The sequence below is a fragment of the Odocoileus virginianus genome, chromosome 2 (assembly GCF_023699985.2).
Source record: "Odocoileus virginianus isolate 20LAN1187 ecotype Illinois chromosome 2, Ovbor_1.2, whole genome shotgun sequence".
NCBI classification, from domain to species: Eukaryota; Metazoa; Chordata; class Mammalia; order Artiodactyla; family Cervidae; genus Odocoileus; species Odocoileus virginianus.
This window is the reverse complement of record NC_069675.1, coordinates 42,460,866-42,480,297: the sequence shown is the minus strand read 5'-3', so window position 1 is coordinate 42,480,297 and position 19,432 is coordinate 42,460,866. Positions and strand designations below refer to the sequence as shown.

The 19,432-nt window shown below is 44.1% G+C and overlaps 2 protein-coding genes and 1 long non-coding RNA gene across 8 annotated transcripts in view; 2 read left to right on the top strand and 1 right to left on the bottom strand.

Annotated features, from left to right (window-relative positions):
* LOC110142965 (E3 SUMO-protein ligase RanBP2-like) overlaps window positions 1-9,204 on the top strand; it is a 57,926-nt gene extending 48,722 nt beyond the window's left edge. For all 3 annotated transcript variants that reach the window (XM_020902434.2, XM_070478958.1, XM_020902438.2), the window contains 6 exons: window positions 1,761-1,965; window positions 2,793-2,894; window positions 6,079-6,224; window positions 6,908-7,181; window positions 7,307-7,641; window positions 7,997-9,204. In XM_020902434.2, the coding sequence (XP_020758093.2) occupies window positions 1,761-1,965; window positions 2,793-2,894; window positions 6,079-6,224; window positions 6,908-7,181; window positions 7,307-7,641; window positions 7,997-8,302 (1,368 nt within the window). In that variant the 3' untranslated portion in view covers window positions 8,303-9,204. The remainder of the gene's footprint in view (window positions 1-1,760; window positions 1,966-2,792; window positions 2,895-6,078; window positions 6,225-6,907; window positions 7,182-7,306; window positions 7,642-7,996) is intronic.
* Window positions 9,205-10,363: 1,159 nt separating this feature from the next.
* Window positions 10,364-19,432, top strand: part of CCDC138 (coiled-coil domain containing 138) — a 29,725-nt gene continuing 20,656 nt past the window's right edge. For 2 of the 4 annotated variants that reach the window (XM_070478931.1, XM_070478938.1), the window contains exons 1-7: window positions 10,364-10,473; window positions 10,894-10,951; window positions 11,303-11,419; window positions 13,901-14,023; window positions 15,908-16,095; window positions 16,736-16,894; window positions 18,832-18,951. In XM_070478931.1, the coding sequence (XP_070335032.1) occupies window positions 10,381-10,473; window positions 10,894-10,951; window positions 11,303-11,419; window positions 13,901-14,023; window positions 15,908-16,095; window positions 16,736-16,894; window positions 18,832-18,951 (858 nt within the window). In that variant the 5' untranslated portion in view covers window positions 10,364-10,380. The remainder of the gene's footprint in view (window positions 10,474-10,893; window positions 10,952-11,302; window positions 11,420-13,900; window positions 14,024-15,907; window positions 16,096-16,735; window positions 16,895-18,831; window positions 18,952-19,432) is intronic. The other 2 variants (XM_070478933.1, XM_020902440.2) reach the window with 2 other exon arrangements.
* On the bottom strand, window positions 15,860-19,383 carry LOC139039063 (uncharacterized). The gene is made up of 2 exons (XR_011492214.1): window positions 19,238-19,383; window positions 15,860-17,899 (listed from the first exon to the last, which is right to left on the bottom strand). It is a non-coding gene; the product is annotated as an uncharacterized lncRNA (long non-coding RNA).

Genomic DNA, 19,432 nt, shown 5'->3' with positions numbered 1-19,432 from the left:
TCTTCTATCAGTTTACTTTTTTTGAGAAATTGATTGGTCCATTTCATCTGCATTATCACATTTATAGGCAAAATAGTGTTCCTGGAGTTGAGAAGGTCATTAAAATGTATTTCCTGTTTAATGTCCATGGATCATTGTTGATGGACTCTGTTAATTTGTCCAGAGACTTCAACATGTTTTTTAAAAATGTAATGCTTAATCTCCAGATATTTGGAGATTTTTTTCCTAGCTGTATTTCTGTAGTAAATGTTAGTTAATTCCATTATAGACTGAGCATATACTTTGTATGATTTCCGTTCTCTTGAATTTGCTGAGGTTTGTTCTCTAGCCTAGAACGTGGTCTGTCTTAAGTGTTCCATATGCACTTGAGAGGAATGTATGCTGCTGCAGTTCGATGGGGCATTCTGTGGTTTTTTAATTTCTGTTGTATTTTTCAATTCTAAATTCCCGTTGGATTTTCTTTTATGGTTTATATTTGTTTGCCTGACAACTCTTTTCATTTGTCTTAAGCGTATTTGTCTTTACCTCTTGGAACATTGCTAGAAGCTTTTCAGAGTTTGTCTGATCTTTCAACAGATCATTTTATGACATTCCCCATCCCTAGCCAAAGAAAGCCAACTCTTCTTGGATGCTTTTCTATCTGTGCTGTTGGCAGCCCCAGTTTCTTGGACAGCTCTGTACCCCTGCTGGGATATGGGTTGATGTGTGGGGGCAGGAGAAAACTCACCAGGTTCTTACTACCTTACTGTCCCTCAGAGCTTGAGAGGCTTTTTTTCTCGTAAGTTAAACACAGAAGTTTACCGTAAATATGTCTTCTTCAAGGGACATATTTTATGGTCTTGATTAAAAGCGGATTTGGTGAGGCCAGGATTTCTGATGTCACTTTGCCTGTCTCTCCAGTTGTTTTTATACCTGGGGACCACACGCCATAATGAGGGGACAATCAGAGAAAAAATCTCTTCTCTTGATGCTGTCCAGCAGCTCCGACTAGAAACCCTTTCACTCAGGTTCAGTGCTCCTTTGTTGGGACGACCCTGTAAGCAGTAGGAAGCAGGTCAGCGAGGGGGCCCAGTCATAACCTCCCTTTTCTTCTTCTCTGCCTAGCCATCCTCCGGCTCAGCACCGTCCATTTCCAGAAGCCATCTTTGCCCTGGGGTGGGGTTTCAGAGGAGGTTGTGTGCTCTCAGTCCTTGCAGAGATGGCCCCCGAGGCAGGGACTGGCCATGTTGGCTAGGGGTGGGCCGCTTGAACGATGGGCCCCAGGACCCAGTGCCTGCATCCTTGCTGGCAGCACCCCAGCAGCATGTGCCAGGGCTCGTATCTCAGCACCAGCAGGAGCAACTACGGGGGGCAGTTGGCTCAGACCAGTGCCTCTTTGGGTTCCTGCTGTGGCTTGTGGACCTGGATGGGCTGGCCCCTGGAGGCTGAGGTATTCATGGTCTCATCCCCAGACCTGGCTGCCTCATGCATCTCAGCCAGTGTTCCTCTCTGGTAGACTCACATTGCTTCATGTCTCAAGATTCTTGGTCCTCCTGCTCCCATCCACTTCTCAGCTACTTCTGCTCACTTTGTCCTTTTCAGTGTAGTTGAGTTGCAGGTGCCAGAGAGACTGGAGGTACGGTAACATGGTGGAGAGAAAAGTATGCCTACTCCACTTTGTCCAGAACTCCATGTCATCTGCTTATTGTACAATAGAGCATACGATCCTTTTTGTCATTCAGTATTTAATGGCATAGTTATTTGTTATTTTCTCTTTGCAGAAATCCCAGGACAAGAACATAGCTAGCTCAGCCGATGGCATATGTACAGATGACACTAAAGTGACTGTGCCATTTTTGTGTAAATCTGAAGAGCCAGAGTTTACTACCAAATCTGTTAGTTCACCATCAGTTTCTTCTGGAACTGTTGACAAACCTGTGGATTTATCTACTAGAAAGGAAAATGATGGAGATTCTACAAGCCAAGGTAAAATTTGGTGTATGTTTATAGCAACCTTGTAGGCATGAATTTCTGCATAAGGTACACCTGTGGTTCTGAGATGATACTTTGAAATGTACATCCAGGAATTCCCTTTCTTAAACTGAGATGTACAAAGAGGCATGTTGCTGCTGCTGCTAAGTCACTTCAGTTGTGTCCACCTCTGTGCGACCCCATAGACGGCAGCCCACCAGGCACCCCCATCCATGGAATTCTCCCGGGAAGAACACTGGAGTCGGTTGCCATTTCCTTCTCCAGTGCATGAAAGTGAAAGTGAAGTCACTCAGTCATGTCTGATTCTCAGCAACCCCATGGACTGCAGCCTACCAGGCTCCTCCGTCCATGGGATTTTCCAGGCAAGAGTACTGGAGTGGGGTGCCATTGCCTTCTCCACAAAGGGGCATGAGAGAATTCAATTCTCTTAACGAACACAGAATCTTTACATAGATATTTCCTGAAATCCTTCTTGGAATGAGTGTTTGTTTAGATGATACTAGACCATGTGAAGCAGAAGCTGTGTAGCTCTCTGTCTGACTTAGTATAGATCTACATCTCATTTTTTTTAAATGATTTTGAACATGCTGCTTCTGGTGTATTGTTCATTGAGAATAGTACCTGTAAACTTGTAAGTTTTCTTCAGAGAAATAAATAGATTAAAAATACTCCTTACTCCACCCCACTGCATCAGTAGTATAGCAGGTCCTACCCCCTTCCCAGCATATACACATACACCCCTTCCCTTTGGGTCCTGGGTAAATCCTTGGTGTTTGACATATGTTAAATGAAATATTAAATTGCTCTTTCCCTTTTGCCAGTGGAAAGCAAAACAGTTGCATTTGGATTCGGAAGTGGCACAGGGCTGTCATTTGCGGACTTGGCTTCCAGTAACTCTGGGGATTTTGCTTTTGGATCCAAAGGTAAGATTAGGAGAAGAGGAGGCTTCAGTGACTGTGTTACAGAAGTAGGCACCCCTGGAGGCTGAGTCCTTTGTTGCAGGGTTGTTGCTTACCTGGCCATGTCTTTCCTGGCCCTTCCCTCCAGATGTCTAGTGTTTTATTAAAGGAAGGGCTTCTATTTTACTATTACTTTTACTATTATTAATATAACCATGAGAATTTTCTCTTAATTCATTGTAACTTGTGCTAGTCTTGCCCATCCTGAAATGCAGAGCCCTCCCTCCAGTTTTGGAGTAACTTTGGGATTGTTCTTCTAATTACACTTTTGATTTGCTAATATTTCAAGATGTACATCTGTAATTTTTAAGGAGATGACTTTGAAGTTTTCTGTTTTTGCATTATCCTTGATTGTATTTTTTCATATAAGGGTTGTGCTAATTTATAACTGGTGAGCTCTCCCATCTTTTCCAGTGGTTTTTCTAGTTTTGGTCTGTTTTCGCATCATCTGTAGAAAGTAATCCTTTTCCTTGTTTTATGGCATACTGTATTTTCCTCTTCCTAAATATCTTTCATATAACAAATTATAGCACCACCTAAATTGAATTGATGCTTGATCTGTGGAATAAATTTTATTGAAGATACATACTTACATGATTAATTCGAAATAGTGTTATTCCATCACACATATTTTACTTGTTTCACAGTTCCGTCATTTACAGAAACATTTATAAAACTTTAAGACATTACCTTCAGATGTTGCGTTACTTTGGCATTCATAGCTTCATTGATGTCACATTGCTTTATTTTGAATTTATTTAGTAGCTTGAAGTTACAGGATAATAGGTTAGCAAATGCAGCAATAGAGTGGGTACAATTATCCACCAATGAAAAGCCAAATAAAAGCTGATGTGTCAGGTTGCTTGATACTCTGTCAGTGTTGTGCAGTAAAGTTGACATAGGACAGCTCCATATCTGTGTGGGAGGCTTGCCCTGAGTTACCTGCTGATTCAGTGATATTATCCACCAAGCTTCTTTTTTTCAAGCTACACCTTTTAGTTTGTGTCCTTAGATCTGTGCTTTTTAGGAATTTGTGCTTTGTCTTTTCAAAGAAGTAGCTTTTGGTTTTATCAGTTCTCCTTTTGTTTTTTTATTTATCTCCAGATTTGTCATTACTTTCCTTTAAATTATGATTAGTTTTCTTGTGTATTGAATGTCTAATTTATATTGTGCTAATAATATAAGCATAGAATAGTATTTTGAAACTGTAAATCCCCTGGAATCCATTTCATATATTTTCATGGAGAGTTTTCACACTTGTAAATTTTTAATACTTTAGCCTTTGATTAAGAGCTTGTAGGATTTAAATTTTTTTTTTAAAGGTCAGTTTCATCAGAATGATTTTTTGTTTCTTAAACATATTTCTGACCTTGTGTGGATTTTTTTGATCTTAAACTTTTTGTTTTGGTTGGTTTTAAGCCCAGAGGAGTCTTTTCTTTCACCTTTTCTATTATGTGTTATTTCTGTGGTGATTGCTTTTTCTTCATCTGTTGATTTTATTTTTGTTTCACTTTCTTTTGTTCCTTTTTTCTCTATTTCTCCTGAAAGTCATCTTCACACAGGTCTGCTGGTCACTCTATATCTATGAGATATTACTGTATGTAATATCTCATACAGAAACTCCTAAGAGAAAATAAGAAACAGCTGTTTATATGCTGCTTCCCTGTGCCTCTGACTGACATTTTATCATATTTCCTTGGGATTTTGTAATGTTTCCATTAAACCCAGAGTGGAAGCATCCTAGGTATTGCTGCCTAGAATACAGTTATTGATTACTGACAGACTTATCTTTATACTTTTACTGAATAAATTCTTTTTCCTGCCCCTTTAAAGCAGTGGTTTTCAATTCTCTGCTTCATATTAGAATTCCTGGGAGCTTTTTAAAGTTGGGGGGCGGGTGGAACGCTTGATAGGTTATGTTGGGCTCTGGGTGTGAGACGCAGGCACTGGTCTTTCATAGGAGCTGTTGGGGTGATTTTAATATGCACCCAATGTTAAGAACCATTGCTTTGGAGGAATTTTGAGATTTTCTGCCATACATCTCAAGGTATTGGGATAACTGAAAATTTTTTTCTGCTTGGGAGTTCCTGAATAAGTTCTTTTCGAGCCCTACACCTATGAATCAACTAGGTCTGTGCTTACTATCCTCAGGAAGCCCCCACACAATCTGGGATGGTGCTTTTGTTTGAACATTCATTTGCTATTAATTTGTACGACTTTTTTTTTTTTCTTTCCTGTTTTTTTTTTCTCCCCATAAACCTGTCTTAGAAGAATTTACTGTTTCATTAGATACTCATTTTGTTCTTTCTTCAAGGTGCTGAGTTTTTAACTGATACGTGACAATTTTTGCCTTCTCCCGAGTTTGGATCAGATGTAGGATTAGAGAGCAGTGGTTTGTCAGTCAGCATAGCGATGAAGAGTTGAGAGGTTTCCTTCTTCTAAGATAGTGGGGAATGTATTAATATTAGCAGGCTGGGTTGTCACAGTTAAGATGTGGAAAAAACAGCATTTAGTGTTCCCTTTCTCTAGGGTTTGAGGGAGAGAAAAGTCTTTGTTCCTCTGCGTAGGAGTGGGGAGCCTTTTCACCCATTAAGCCTGGTTTTGCTTGAGAGAGGGTGGGGTGGGGGTGGCGTCAGTGAGCTGCTCCTGGGGCCACCATTGCCACCTGGGCAAGAAGTTGAAGCTCTCACTCCACTTACCTTAGAAGAGAGCTGAGGTGGAGAAGTTACCAATTTGTATTCAATCTGCTTTGAAAGTAGCAGATTTGGCCTCTTGGAGAACATTCTTAGGCTCTAAAGTTACTTTTTTCATGTGATAGAATGTTTTATGAAATAAACTACCCTTGGAGCTGAGCTGGGTTTTCACCTTTCAAAGGATGTACTTTGAATGAAGAAACTGCTTCATTACTGAAAGTTCAGTGTCACTAAGGCTTAGACAACCCTGTCTGTACACCCAGGCATAAATGTTACTACACATCCTTTGTGCTCACCACTAGAGCTTAACTTGCCAGGAGAATACAGTTTTAAGCATTTTAATTAGAAGTATGTCACATCGTTGGAAATTAGATTCATTCATAAAGTACTCTAACGGGAATTAAAAGCTTATTAAAATAGATATCACTGTTTAAATATCCTAATTTATTCATCAGATAAAAATTTCCAGTGGGCAAATACTGGAGCAGCGGTGTTTGGATCACAGTCAACCAGTAAAGTTGGCGAAGCTGAAGATGGTAGTGATGAAGAGGTAGTTCATAATGAAGATATCCATTTTGAACCAATAGTGTCACTACCAGAGGTAAATATTAAAGAGTAAAAACCTTATACTAACTAACTTCACATTTTAAAACTTAAAACTTGACATGGGCTTGATTTGTAGGGCTGACCTTTGTTTGACCAACTTCTTTCAGAACATTGACCGTTGCAAATGGAAGCTTTTTATTGCAAGTTCAATCTTAAAATGTAAATCGTCCTTGTAAAAAAAATTTACATACAAATGTTATTTGGTAAATTCTGTGTGAAATTGTTGGGAAGAATTTAATTTTTTCCTGTTTGTTTTTAATAACAATTGAAAGGGCAAAAAATTAAAAACCTATTTAAGCTCACATTTGCCACAGTCCTTTCAATAAAAAGTATATTGTACTTTTTCTAGACAAAAATGTTATTTTAGGCAAATTATCAGTTTCAGCCTCAATCAGTAGATAGTATTTTTCTTGAAGAACAAGATTTTTTTTTAAACCTCTTCTCTCCTGTAAAAGATTGTATTTGACTTCTAAAAAGAGGAAGAATGTTAATAAGTACAAAGAAAACATTTAATGACAAATCTTTACTGCCTCATCCAAATCTGCTGTATTAGTAACCCTAGGATGTTAACTCTTTTCAAATTCTGTTCATGTCAGTGTGTTAAGGAATTTGGATCTTTGGAATTTGTTGAGTATTTTATAAGTAGCAGCTTATAGGTAATTTCATCTCCTGTCACAGGTAGAAGTGAAATCTGGAGAAGAAGATGAAGAAATTTTATTTAAAGAGAGAGCCAAACTTTACAGGTGGGATCGAGAGGCCAGTCAGTGGAAGGAGCGTGGGGTTGGAGACATGAAGATCCTCTGGCACACTGTGAAGAATTACTATCGGATTCTGATGAGAAGAGACCAGGTGTTCAAAGTGTGTGCGAACCACGTCATCACCAAGACAATGGAACTGAAACCCTTGAATGTTTCCAACAACGCTTTAGTTTGGACTGCCTCAGATTATGCTGGTGAGCTCTGCACTCAGTGCTACTTTCTAGTTTTTTGACTTTTCTACATTGACTGCAAATATATAAAACAATTTTTTAACAGTTATTTTAACACTAAGGTCACTGTGTTGTTTGTTGTTTAACAGATGGAGAAGCCAAAGTGGAACAGCTTGCAGTGAGATTTAAAACTAAAGAAATGGCTGATTGTTTCAAGAAGAAATTTGAAGAATGTCAACAGAATTTATTGAAACCCCAGAAAGGACAGTTATCACTGACAGCAGAGTTCTCAAAGGAGACAAATCCTGTGGTGTTTTTTGACGTTTGTGCAGATGATGAGCCCCTGGGACGTATAACCATGGAATTATTTTCAAACATTGTTCCTAAAACTGCTGAGAACTTCAGAGCACTGTGCACTGGAGAGAAGGGCTTTGGTTTCAAGAGCTCCATATTCCACAGAGTGATTCCAGATTTTGTTTGCCAAGTAAGTCTTTAAGTGTGCATCACAACAGGGTCTAGACAAGTGCAGCACACAAGTGTGGGAAATCTGAGTGTTTTTCCTTACCTGTAATTGTAGACTTTAGCTTTTCCACACCCCCAGCTTCTATCCCCACAAGAACTTGCAGCCTAAAAGGGTTCATATTTCTAAGGCCTTGAACCTGATAGAAATTAAGGGTGGGAAAAGATCTTTTCATTTTTGTTTCCTTTCACAAATTTCTTAGTTTTCAAACTACATTCTCAGAGAAGCTGGGTATTTAGGACCTACCCTTCAGTGGTTAGTTCTGTATGTATTATAATGTTTTATTTGGGATTCCTGTTAATTGAAATCTTTTTTTCAGGGGGGAGATATCACAAAACATGATGGAACAGGAGGACGGTCCATTTATGGAGATAAATTTGAAGATGAAAATTTTGATGTGAAACATACAGGTCCTGGTTTACTATCGATGGCCAGTCAAGGCCAGAACACCAATAATTCTCAATTTTTCATAATACTGAAAAAAGCAGAACATTTGGACTTTAAGCATGTAGTATTTGGGTTTGTTAAAGACGGTATGGATACTGTGAAAAAGATTGAATCATTTGGTTCTCCTCAAGGGTCTGTTAGTCGACGAATTATCATCACAGAATGTGGACAGATATAAAATCATTGTTTTCCATAGTAAATTTTACCTGTATAAAAGTTGAATCGAGGCCTAGCTGTTTTGACAACATGGTAATTATGTTCAGCTTTTGAAAATGGACGTTTCCAATGTACAAATGTAAAATTGCAGCTTATAGCTGTTGTCACTTTCTAATGTGTTATAATTGACCTTGCATGGTGTGAAATAAAAGTTTAAACACTGGTGTATTTTCAGGTGTACTTGTGTTTATGTACTCCTGACATATTTGTATTAAAATGGAATACTAATCTTGTTAAAAGCAATAGACCTTCTCAAACTATTGAAAGAATATGATATATGCAATTTAATTTTAGTTCCTTTTAAGATATTAGACTTCCTGCATGGATATACTTACTGTTTGAATAAAGGGACCATGACTTGGATAATTTTTATTTCAGATTTGGACTATATTTGGTAATTTTAACTATTGGTGTGTTCAGTTATGAACAGAGATTCACTTGTAAATGGGTAGAGCCACAGAGGGCAGAGACTTAACCAAAGTGCTCTTCTATAAATTCTTGCACCTCCTGTATAGTTAAATTATCTTTTAAGCAGAGTACCTTTTTTCCTTAAAATGATATGTAGCTTCCTGTGCCCTTTCAAAGGTATTAAATTAATTTTTACATTTTAAGTTGAGTAATTAGATTTTTTAAAAAACCTTTCTGTCATCTGTTTCTACTACCTCAAACTGCATTGGTTCTGATAGAACTTGAATTTTTCCTTGCAGTTATTGTGATAAAGTATGAGTATTTTAAACAGGTCTATACCATGTTCTTTGGTTAAAAATTTGCTTTATACTAGACTGTTGCAGTACCTTTTTCTGGTGAATTTTGTAGCAAAAATAAAGTGACAATTGTTAACAGCCATGATATTTAAAAAATTCATTACTTGTGCATCTAATCGTTTGTTCATTCTGGAACCAAAGAGAGAATAATTAAATATCTGTAAACTCAGACTGCCACCTAATTACCAGAACTCCCAAAGAAAGAACTGTTTTCAAGTGGGGTATATACTGAACACTCACTTGGAAATGGCTAGTGGAAAAAGTTGGACAAGGGGAACGCTCTCCTCAGCCTACTCAGTGTAGGACCTTGGAGTCCCCCAAGCACGTTGTGCACATCGTCGCTGCCGGAGCGACTGCGGGGCTGTTGCGCTGTTCGGGGTCTGGAGACAGGCTGTCCTGGGCCAGCACCTGCTCAACGCCCGAGGTGGGGTCCCTGACCCCCGACTGTGTGTGTGTGTGTGTGTGTGTGTGTGTGTTTTTGCGGGGCCGGGGGTGGGGTCCCTGACCCCCGACTGTGTGTGTGTGTGTGTGTGTGTGTGTGTGTTGCGGGGGCCGGGGGTGGGGGTCCCTGACCCCCGACTGTGTGTGTGTGTGTGTGTGTGTGTGTGTTTTGCGGGGCCGGGGGTGGGGTCCCTGACCCCCGACTGTGTGTGTGTGTGTGTGTGTTTTGCGGGGCCGGGGGTGGGGTCCCTGACCCCCGACTGTGTGTGTGTGTGTGTGTGTGTGTGTGTGTGTGTGTGTGCGGGGCCGGGGGGGTGGGGCGGTGCGTGCGCGCCGGTCCTGAGGGCTCCGCTTCTCCGTGGTTTCGGGGCAGAGGCGCCCTGAACCATTACAGCTGTGGACCCAGCTTTGGAAACGAATGCTCAGGCCGAAACCAACTTCTCCAGCCAGGACAAGCTGAGCTGCGTACGAGAAAGATGCACCCGGATGGCGCCTCGACCCGACCCCAGCGGAACGCCCGCGACCCTCAGGAAGGAAAGGAAACGATGGCCCCGCACGTCAGCTCGCATCTCGCCCCCACGGGCCGCAAACACGTACAAACGCCCGCAGCCGGGCCCAACCGCGTTCGCGCCGACGGCATGCGGGAGTCGGGGTGTACGCGCGTCGTAACACTCATCCGCAACGCCCGCCCCTCCACGAGTCCGAGCTCTGTTCCCCAGGAAACGAGTCAGGGTCCCTGCCGGGGGCAGGGCATGTCGTGCGTCACGGCGCATATTCTCCGCGCAGCCCCGCCCCGCCGCGCGCTGTTGCCAGGGAGACGACGTCGGTCGTGGCCATGGAACCGAGGGTCGTGAAGCCGCCGGGGCAAGATCTGGTGGTGGAGCGCCTGAAAAGCCGCTACGGCCTGGGGGGCGGCTGCCTCGGCGAGGTGAGGCCCGGCCCTGCCAGGTTCGCGGGTCGCCGGATCTGCGGGTTGGAGCGTGAGCGCGAGGCGGGACCCCTGACGGCGGCGGGCTGGGAGCGGGCTCCCGGCGGGCACGCGCGTCGGAGGATCGATGCGCGTCACCGCGGGAACGCGCTCAGGCGTTCGCGTAGACTTGGGTGAGGATCCGAGCTGCGTCAGTCCCGGCGCTGGGCGGTGAGTCCGAGCCGGTTTCACGCCGCAGGTGCTGGGGCCCGGTGCCCCAAGGTGCCCGGTGGGTCCGCGGGGGCCGCTCCTGTGCGGGGGCCCGGCGTGCCTGATGGGCGGCGAAAGGGGGCGCCTCGCGGGGCCGGGGTTTCAGGAGTCGGAGGGGACAGGGGCCGGGGGACTGACCCTCCCCGGTCACCTCTCCATGCTCTCTTCCAGCCGGGACGCCGGCGGCCGGACGTGGCGGAGCAGCGGCGGCGGCCTCCCCGCACCCCAGGTAGGGCGGTGGCTGGGTTGTTTGTTCCCCGCAGGCCCCAGGTGTAGGTAGTTTATCGTGTGAATTCAATTTTTAGAGCTCATCTGAGGGAGAAGCACTGTGTTGAGCCCTCGGGGACTTGGCCTGCCGCCTGGGTCTTTCGGTTCCGACGCGGAACAGGGTCATCGGCACCGGGTCGATGCCGGGATCGCGTGCGGGTTGGGGGCGGGGGCGGGGGAGGCGATGAACTACATGCTGTTTGACCAGCGGCTCGGAGGCCAGTCTGCTGAAGTTCGTGTCCCACGCCGAGAACGAGGTGGTCGGTGCCGGACCTTACCGAGCCGCCTCGGCTGCCTTCCCTCCTGTTCACAGAGGATTTGGACATCTTCTCCTGTGGAGATAAAGTCGGTCCGTCGTTGAGATGTTTCTCTGACGAGAGGAGGCGGCGCCCTGCGTCCCCCCGCGGTGTTCTCACGGTGAACTGGCAAGGTACCCCGAGTCCTGCTGGGGGTCACCCCCCTCCCCCGGATATCGAGAAACCAAGGGGGGCGGAGGTTGCCTGGTGTGCGCCTTTCTGTGGGAGAAGGCATCCGCGGTCCGGAGCCCGCTGGGCGGTGGAGGAGACTGGGCGCTAGTTCCTGAGCATCTGATGGAACCACACGCCTAGCGTCCTGTTCGCAGATATAATGCAGGGTTATTTACACTGCAGGATAGATGGCTCTTCATCCAGGACCCAAAAGAAGGCCTTGCTCCCTTATTTATTTATTTCTTTAATAAGGAATTAAGATAAAAATGACTACAAGTTTATTCAGCGGTAGTCGGTATGGTGTGTCTCCTGTGTGTCTCCTGCTGTGGTAAGCACTGCGCTATACCTAGGTAGCAGAGAGAGATGGAAGAGGTCAGCCCTGGGGTTGGGGCCTACAGAATATTACACCATGTGCTGCTGGGCTGTGAAGGGTCAGCAGTTTTGTAGAGGAGCTTTTACTCTGGGTAAAACCAGTGGAAGGTAAGGTGAAATAAAGTTCTAAGCTGAATATTATTAATGCCAAAAATATGTGGCAGAAAGAAGTGCTAAGGTATCAAAAGCAAACAAGCATTTTGAAGTGATGTTTAACTATAAAGATGTGACATATATAAAGAGAAGTGTTGAGGTAATTCTGGAGAGGGAAAAAAACATTGTGCCTGAAATATCTGTTGTTACTGTGATTGATACCTTGGAGCTTGCATTGTTTCATTTTCTGATTATTAGTGTGTGTGAGGCACTTAGAATGCTCTTCAGTACATTGAAGGGCACTCAGATGCACCACTGTTACCATTACCGTCACTGCAGTCTCCTTTCGTGCTCACAGAGTCATCTAGTTGATCTGGAGTCAAGGTGTGTACATGGATGTGAGGGGACTTCCCTGGTGGTCCAGTGATTAAGAATCCACCTTGCAATGCAGGGAATGTGGGTTGGATCTCTGGTTGGGGAACTGAGATCCCACATGCTGTGGAGCAACTGATTTCGTACACCACAACTAAGATCCAACACAGCCAAATAAATATTTTTTAAAGAAAGATGTAAACATGGGTAGTTTGATTAATGTTGTGCTTTGTTGTTCAGTTGCTAAGTCATGTCCGACTCTTTGCAACCCAATGGACTGTAGTACGCCAGGCTTCTCTCTCCATCATCACCTCCCTGAGTTTGCTCAAGCTTATCTCCGTTGAGTCAGTGATACCATCCAACCATCTCATCCTCTGTTGCCCCATTCTCCTCTTGCCCTCAGTTTTTCCCAGCATCAGGGTCTTTTCCAGTGAATCAGCGTTTCACATCAAGTGGCCAGAGTATTGGACCTTCAGCTTCAGCATCAGTCCTTCCGATGAATATTCAGGATAATTTCCTTTAGGATTGACTGGTTTGATCTCCCTGCTGTCCCAAGTTTGATTATAGAGAAAGGAAACTGTGGGAAGTTATAAGTTCATGGAAATTATTTTCTCATATTGAACTGATAGTTTTATTTTCTTTAAATGGTCTGGGTATTGTTTCAAGTTGAAGCTTTAGGACTGTGAAAGGTTTTAACTTTGGACAGTTTTCCCACCAGTCCCTTGTGATCTAGTGTGGAATTACAGGGCTGCCCAGCACCTGTGTCTGTCGAGTGCTTGAAAAGGGGCTCGTCTCAACTAAGTTGTGCTGTAAGTAAAAAATAAACATGGCATTTTCAAAATAGGTAAAAGAATGTAAAGTATCTTATTTTTAATATTGATTGTATGTTAAAATGATTATCTTTTAGATATATTGGATTAAATATTATACGCTGTTAAAATTTCATGTCTTTTTATGTTTTTAAAGGGTCTGCTAGAATTTCTTTTTCTTTCTTTATGGCAGTGCTGCAAAGCTTCTGAGATCTTAGTTCTCAGACCAGGGACTAAATTTTGGCCCTGGGCAGTGAAAGCACAGAGTCCTAACCACTGAACTGCCAAAGAATTCCGGAAAAATTTAACTTATCTTTTGTGACTTGTAGTGTATTCCCTTTGAACAGCTGGCTCTGGAAATGCCAACATTCAGATGATCTTTTTGGAGAGAACATCTGGGATTCTAGTTCTGCTTCACCTTTTGCTCATTATGTCACCTGTCAGTTACCCTGTGAGTTATTTAACTTAAGATTCAGTTTCCCCACCTTCAACACTCGTTCTCGTAGTTAAAAGAATTAGAGACACAGAGCCTGTTCGATCCACCTCACAGCAATACGGGGTCAGGAGGAAGGGTGTACTTTGCAGTTGAGCATGTCTGAATGTGGGGAAAGTTCACACATGTGAGTTTTCAGCATCATGACTGGTAGTTTACAGTTTTTCCTTTTCCTTTTTTAAAAATGTTTACTTGTTAACCAGTTTTTTTCAATTGCTATGCTGCTAATATTTGAAGCAGTCTCCTCTTTAAATGACTGTAGAAATCTTCCAGAATGCTGTGATTGATTTTTTTTTAAAGCCTAGATGGTGAACTGGATTCTTTTCAAGATTTGAAAGAACCAGAAACAGAAGAAGAGTTCACCGGCAATGACTCTAGAGTCAGTGCCTCCAAAATAAACCAGCAGTCCTTTAAAGAGACAGACAAAGGTAAGAGAAATGCTCATTTCAGAACAGTCATTTAACAGCAGCTTTGTCAAGTAGGGCACTAAAGCTTACCCCATAGTGGTGACCCTAGTTTTCAAGGTGTGCATTTCTTTGTCTTGGGTCTTTGTAAGCCATGAACTGGTTGCTGTGCTTGTCATTAAGTTAAAGGAGAAGAGGAAAATAAACGTCACGATTTTCCAGTAGAATTTCCACACTGTCGAAGTTTATCAAAATAACTTAATAATTCATGAATATTATAATCTTTTCAGTTCTTTTTCTTGTCAGTATTTCTTAGGAAGTAGGATTGTATTATTGTTTAGTTGCTAAGTCGTGTTTGACTCATTTATGATCCCACAGACTGTAGCCCTCCAGTATCCTCTATCCAAGAAATTTCCCAGGCAAGAATACTGAAGTGGGTTGCTATTTCCTCCTCCAGAGGATCTTCCCAACCCAGAGATTGAACCCATGTCTCCTGCGTTGGGAGGCTGATTCTTTACCACTGAGCCACCTGGGATGCCCTAAGATTGTGGTAGTAGGTGACTAACCCTTACACCTTTTAGGAAAACAGGCCAGGTCACTTGAGGCCTGGCCTCCTTCACCCTGAGTCAGCAGTTGCTCTCTGTACCTGACTGCATTTGTGTGGTGGATTTTCCCACTGGAAACAACTGAGAATACAAGATGTTATAACATATACAAAATGTTGAGTGTGTTTAAAAGTTGACAGAACTAAGGAATATTCCGGCCTGGAGCTGGTGGACTAGGAGCCTGGGGAGGCAGGCAGAGCACGGAGTGTTTCCCTGGAAGGGTGCTTGTGGAGCTGGGGAACAGGAAACAACTTTCTTTTTTAAAAATTCCTGTTTTTTATCTTGGCTCCCCTGGTCTGTCCAGCCAAGATGGGGAGTACCAGGGAGACCCACTCCTTACAGCCGGGGGCTCCTCCTTGGCTGGAGGCTAGTGCGGGTGAAAGTCACTGCTCATTGTGAGCAGAGCGTGAATGCTGACAGCACAGTGCTGGGGAGGAGCAACGCAGGAGGGCTCACCTCCACTGCTAGGGTTGCGGGGGTAGGGGGTACTTTGGTAACTGATTTGGCATCACAGGTGGTGCTAGTGGTAAAGAACCCACCTGCCAATTCAGGAGACTTAAGATATGAGGGTTTGATGCCTGGGTTGGGAAGATCCCCTAGAGGAGGGCATGGCAACCCACTCCAGTATTCTTGCCTGAGAATCCCATGGACAGAGGAGCCTGGTGGGCTACAGTCCATGGGATCACAAAGAGTTGGACACAGTTGAATGCACGGGGTAACTGCAGGAGCTCTCACCATGGCTGCCAGGAGCAAGGCTCCCCAGCCTCTGTGCAGACGGTGCAGCTTGGCAGTCACAAGGTATTGTCAAAGGCTAAAGCCTATGGAGGGTCGTGAACCTGCTGCCATCGTTAACACAGGAGCGCGTTATTTAAGGGAGGAGGTTATAGAGATTGTGTAATTATATGATTAATTACAGACATCACATAAAGTTTTAAAACAAGTAAAACAAATAGTTTTTTAAACGTCAAAGAAGTGGAGCAGTGATGAACACTGTTTTGGATTGGTGGTTAGTTTGGTGTAAGGGAACGTGCCAAAGTGCATGTGTCAGGGCTTCTGAGGTAACTCTCCATCTCTTTGTCAAGGCAGTTAACCCACTCATTTTTTAAATAGTCTTAGATTTACAGAGAAGTTGCAAAAAGGCCACAGAGAATTTCTGGATGGCTTTCACCCAGATTTTCTAAGTGTAAACCGTTGACTGCGTCCTCCTTTTTTTTCGGCATATAGTACTTGAAACATTTTAACAATACAATGAGGATATTTAAAACTGTAAACTGAGATTTTAATTTAAATTTCGTCCTCTTAGCTGATGCCTGGCCAGCTAATGTGGCCTCACGTTCAAGGAGCTGGGCTGACTATTGTAGTGATGGCAGCGACTCCCCTCCCAAGCATGTTGGCTCCCCTGCGTCCAGGGCCCCACGGAAGTCAGGCCTGCTGCCCCATCAGGTCAGCAAGATCTATGACGAGCTGCTCCAGATTCACCAGAAGCTGCAGGTGTGGACTCGGCGCTGCCCGGGTGGCAGCCAGGAAGGGGACCAGAGGGAGGGGCAGGTGCAGCCGGGGTTGGAGCGGGCCTGAGGGTCAGCGATGCTGAAGCTGGTTCCGGGGGACGAGGGTTGAGGCCAGACTGAAGTGCGCTGAGGACTTCGTTTCAGAGAAGTTTGTCCAGGTGGGAGGTCAGGAGGCCGAGGAATTGGAAGCCCAGCCTCCCTTTGTAAGGCCACGGCCTCACCCTGTCTGTCGTGCTCAGCGGCTGTGGTTGCCGATGGGCTCTGGAGGAGGCTGGAGGAGGCTCGCATGGCCGTGGGGATAGAGGGGTCATGAGAGGACTTCTGGGCTCCACTGCAGCCTGCTCTGCTGATTGGAGGGGGAATGTTGGAGGGGCTCCTCTGCAGGGGTGAGGCGTTCTTCCCAGGGACGATGGGAAGGCGGGAGGGGGGGGGGGTGTCCCCATGGTGCTCCCCTTATCTGCGCCCTGGATTCTCTCAGGTCCTCACGCTGGAGTCTCCTAGCCGATCCCGTCATTGGGGGCCTGCAGGGTTCCCGTGTGCTGTGTGGTCGTTGCTCTGCACTCCCCTGGCTGATGCTCAGTTGAGTGAGCTTCCCAGAGCGCTAACTCTGTCCTTCCTCACAGTGTGAGACTGCAGCCCAGCAGGAATTCGCTGAGGAGCTTCAGAAGCGAGAACGTTTTCTGGTCGAGAGGGAAGAGCTGCTCTTCAGACATGAAGGTGCCTTGAGTGAGGTGAAAGACGTCAGAGAAGAGGTCCTCATGAGGTTCCAGATCATGAAGGAGGTGAGTGTGGCACTGACTGCAGAGTCCGGTTGCAACAGTCCTCTGGGCGTCGCTCATCTTCTGTAGACCTGGGATCCTAGCGTAGCCTCTGGGAGCCTGATAGTACTGTGCCCAGCTGGGTTCAGGCTGTGTCTTGTCGTGTTCACTCAGTTCCCAGAGCCTTTGCCGTTGTTCTGGAGCCTGTGTGCTGCAGGCACCACTGGGGGCCTGAGGCTGGGCTTCTCAGCCTTTGCTGTGATGCTCTGGGTCCCTAAGATGCCTGTGGGGTGTTGGGCAGGGGTGGGGTTGGGCTTGTTGTCAACTGAGCTCCTGTCTCTGCCCCTTGCTTTCACCAGCTCAGGGCTGAGCTAGATTTAAGCACATCCGTGCCTCATGGATCCCCTCTTCCTGTTCCCAGGCCTGGAAAGCAAAGCCATTTCTCTGCAATTAGCAGGGCCAGGGCCTGCCCTGGGGCAAGGCCGCTGGAGAAATGGGGAAACAGAGCCCCTTGAGGGCTATTTGCCCAGGTTTTTCCTCCTTTCTGCAACTCCCTGCTTGTTTCCCTTTGACTGTCCTTAGTAGTTGCTTTCTGTGTTTTTTGTGTGGCTTTAGTTGTGATCAGTAAGAGAAGCGGAGCTCAGTGGGCTTATCCTTCTGGAAAAGGAACCCGTGTCAAATGGTCTTAATATCTTCTGGGGATGGAAAATTTGTGCAGTTGAGAATGTTAATATTACTTTTAAAATAAGTGTTGTCTTTGTGGTCTTGTCTGAGTTATTTAAGGAGTTGTTTATCGTAATCGTAAAATTTCATACAGCCGATTTTTTTATAACGACTTTGGATTTTCTGTGCACTCCATCTTCATTTCAGCCTTGGTTCTTTCTCTCTGGATTTGTCTGTTTGCTGCTTATAGGAAGTATAAAGCTCACTGTTTTATTTTAGTGGGACCTGGATGATTACTTGGAAGAAGGAAATCAGTTTCTTGATTTCCTATGGAAATTTTCTTGTTTTAATACATTATGAGTAAATCTGAGAGTAAAAAGTGAAAGAAACTATGTAAGTATTCACAAATCTAAACCATGCTGTTATTTAAGTATAATTATGGGGAAATTGATTTTAATATTTATAAAACTGGTTAAGGAAAGTCAAATTGTTTGGGGCTCAGGAAATTTTATTATGTATTTAAGTTTTCTGAGATGTATGACCATTTTAGCTAATTTATGAGAACAGTTCTATGTGTGGAATATTTCTTCTCCAGAGGGCTAATTTAAACCTTAAATTTTAATTCACAAAGCTGTGAATAATTAACTAGCCTCCTGAAAGGATCAGAACTCCTTTATCATTCCATGATGTCAGAAATTATTTCAGTGAGTTTCTGTTGGAGATTTTTCTGAGCCGGACCGAAAATAGCCTTAATGCTACTTAATTTGTATAATATGTTTTAATAGGTATTTAACATATATTTTTAATGCTTTGTTATTAGGTTGCTTGATTATCCAGTTTTTATAAATCACTTGCAGTGTCAGCCATTATGCTTAAATATACTGATTAAAGTCCTTGTGATTCAAGGAGTTGTAATTTTTTTTTAAAGCCTAGTTTTTATTTTTTATTTATTTCCTGTAATTTTATATATTTGTTTTTGACTGCGCTGGGTCTTCGTTGCTGTGCAGGGTTTTCTCTAGTTGTGACGAGCGGGACTACTCTGTAGTTGGAGTGTGCAGGCGGCTTCTCATTGCAGTGACTGCTCACTGTGGAGCACAGGCTCAGTAGTTGTGGTGGAAGGGCTTTCGTTGCTCTGAGGCATGTAGGATCTTCCCAGATCTGGGACTGAACCCGTGTCTCCTGCATTGGCAGACGGATTCTTGACTGAGCCACCAGGGAAGTCCCAGGGAGTTGTAATTTTTATGTAACTTATGTTCAGTAGCATTAGTGACAGTGAATCTCTATTTTTTCCCTCCTAGCAACATGATGCAGAAGTTGGGCACTTAACTGAAGTTCTTAAAGAGAGAAATAAGGAAAGCAAAAGGCTAAGGTCTTCCTTTGATGCATTGAAAGGATTGAATGATAGCTTAAAGAAACAGGTAAGACCTAGTTTATCTGTGTTAGATTATGAGACATTCTCAGAACTGTATAGATTAACCAGTTTGAGTCAGAATCTTAGAGCATATTCTGTGTAGAGAAAACCTGGATTATCATCTTATTTGTTAGCTTTATTATAAAATACTTCTGAATTTAAAATAGTTAAGCTAGCTCTTGGTTTCTCATCATGTGTTCTGACAACTAGCTGAGCTATTTGACAACTTGGAATTTTTCAAACTGTTCAGAACAGTGACTAGATTAAAAACAAGGAAAAGAAAACCCGCTAACCTGGGGACTTCAGGTGCTGAGTTGTAGCTATGCACTGTTCTTGAACCGGCTGTTACACACCACTGTGTGTTTTTGGAGGGTCTCTTGTGTGTGGATCCTGTGCTGGGAGCACAAGCTCATGCCCACTGCGTCACCCTGCACTGCACTATGTATGCATGCAAAGCTGTGGCGAGCTCACACCCACCACATCACACT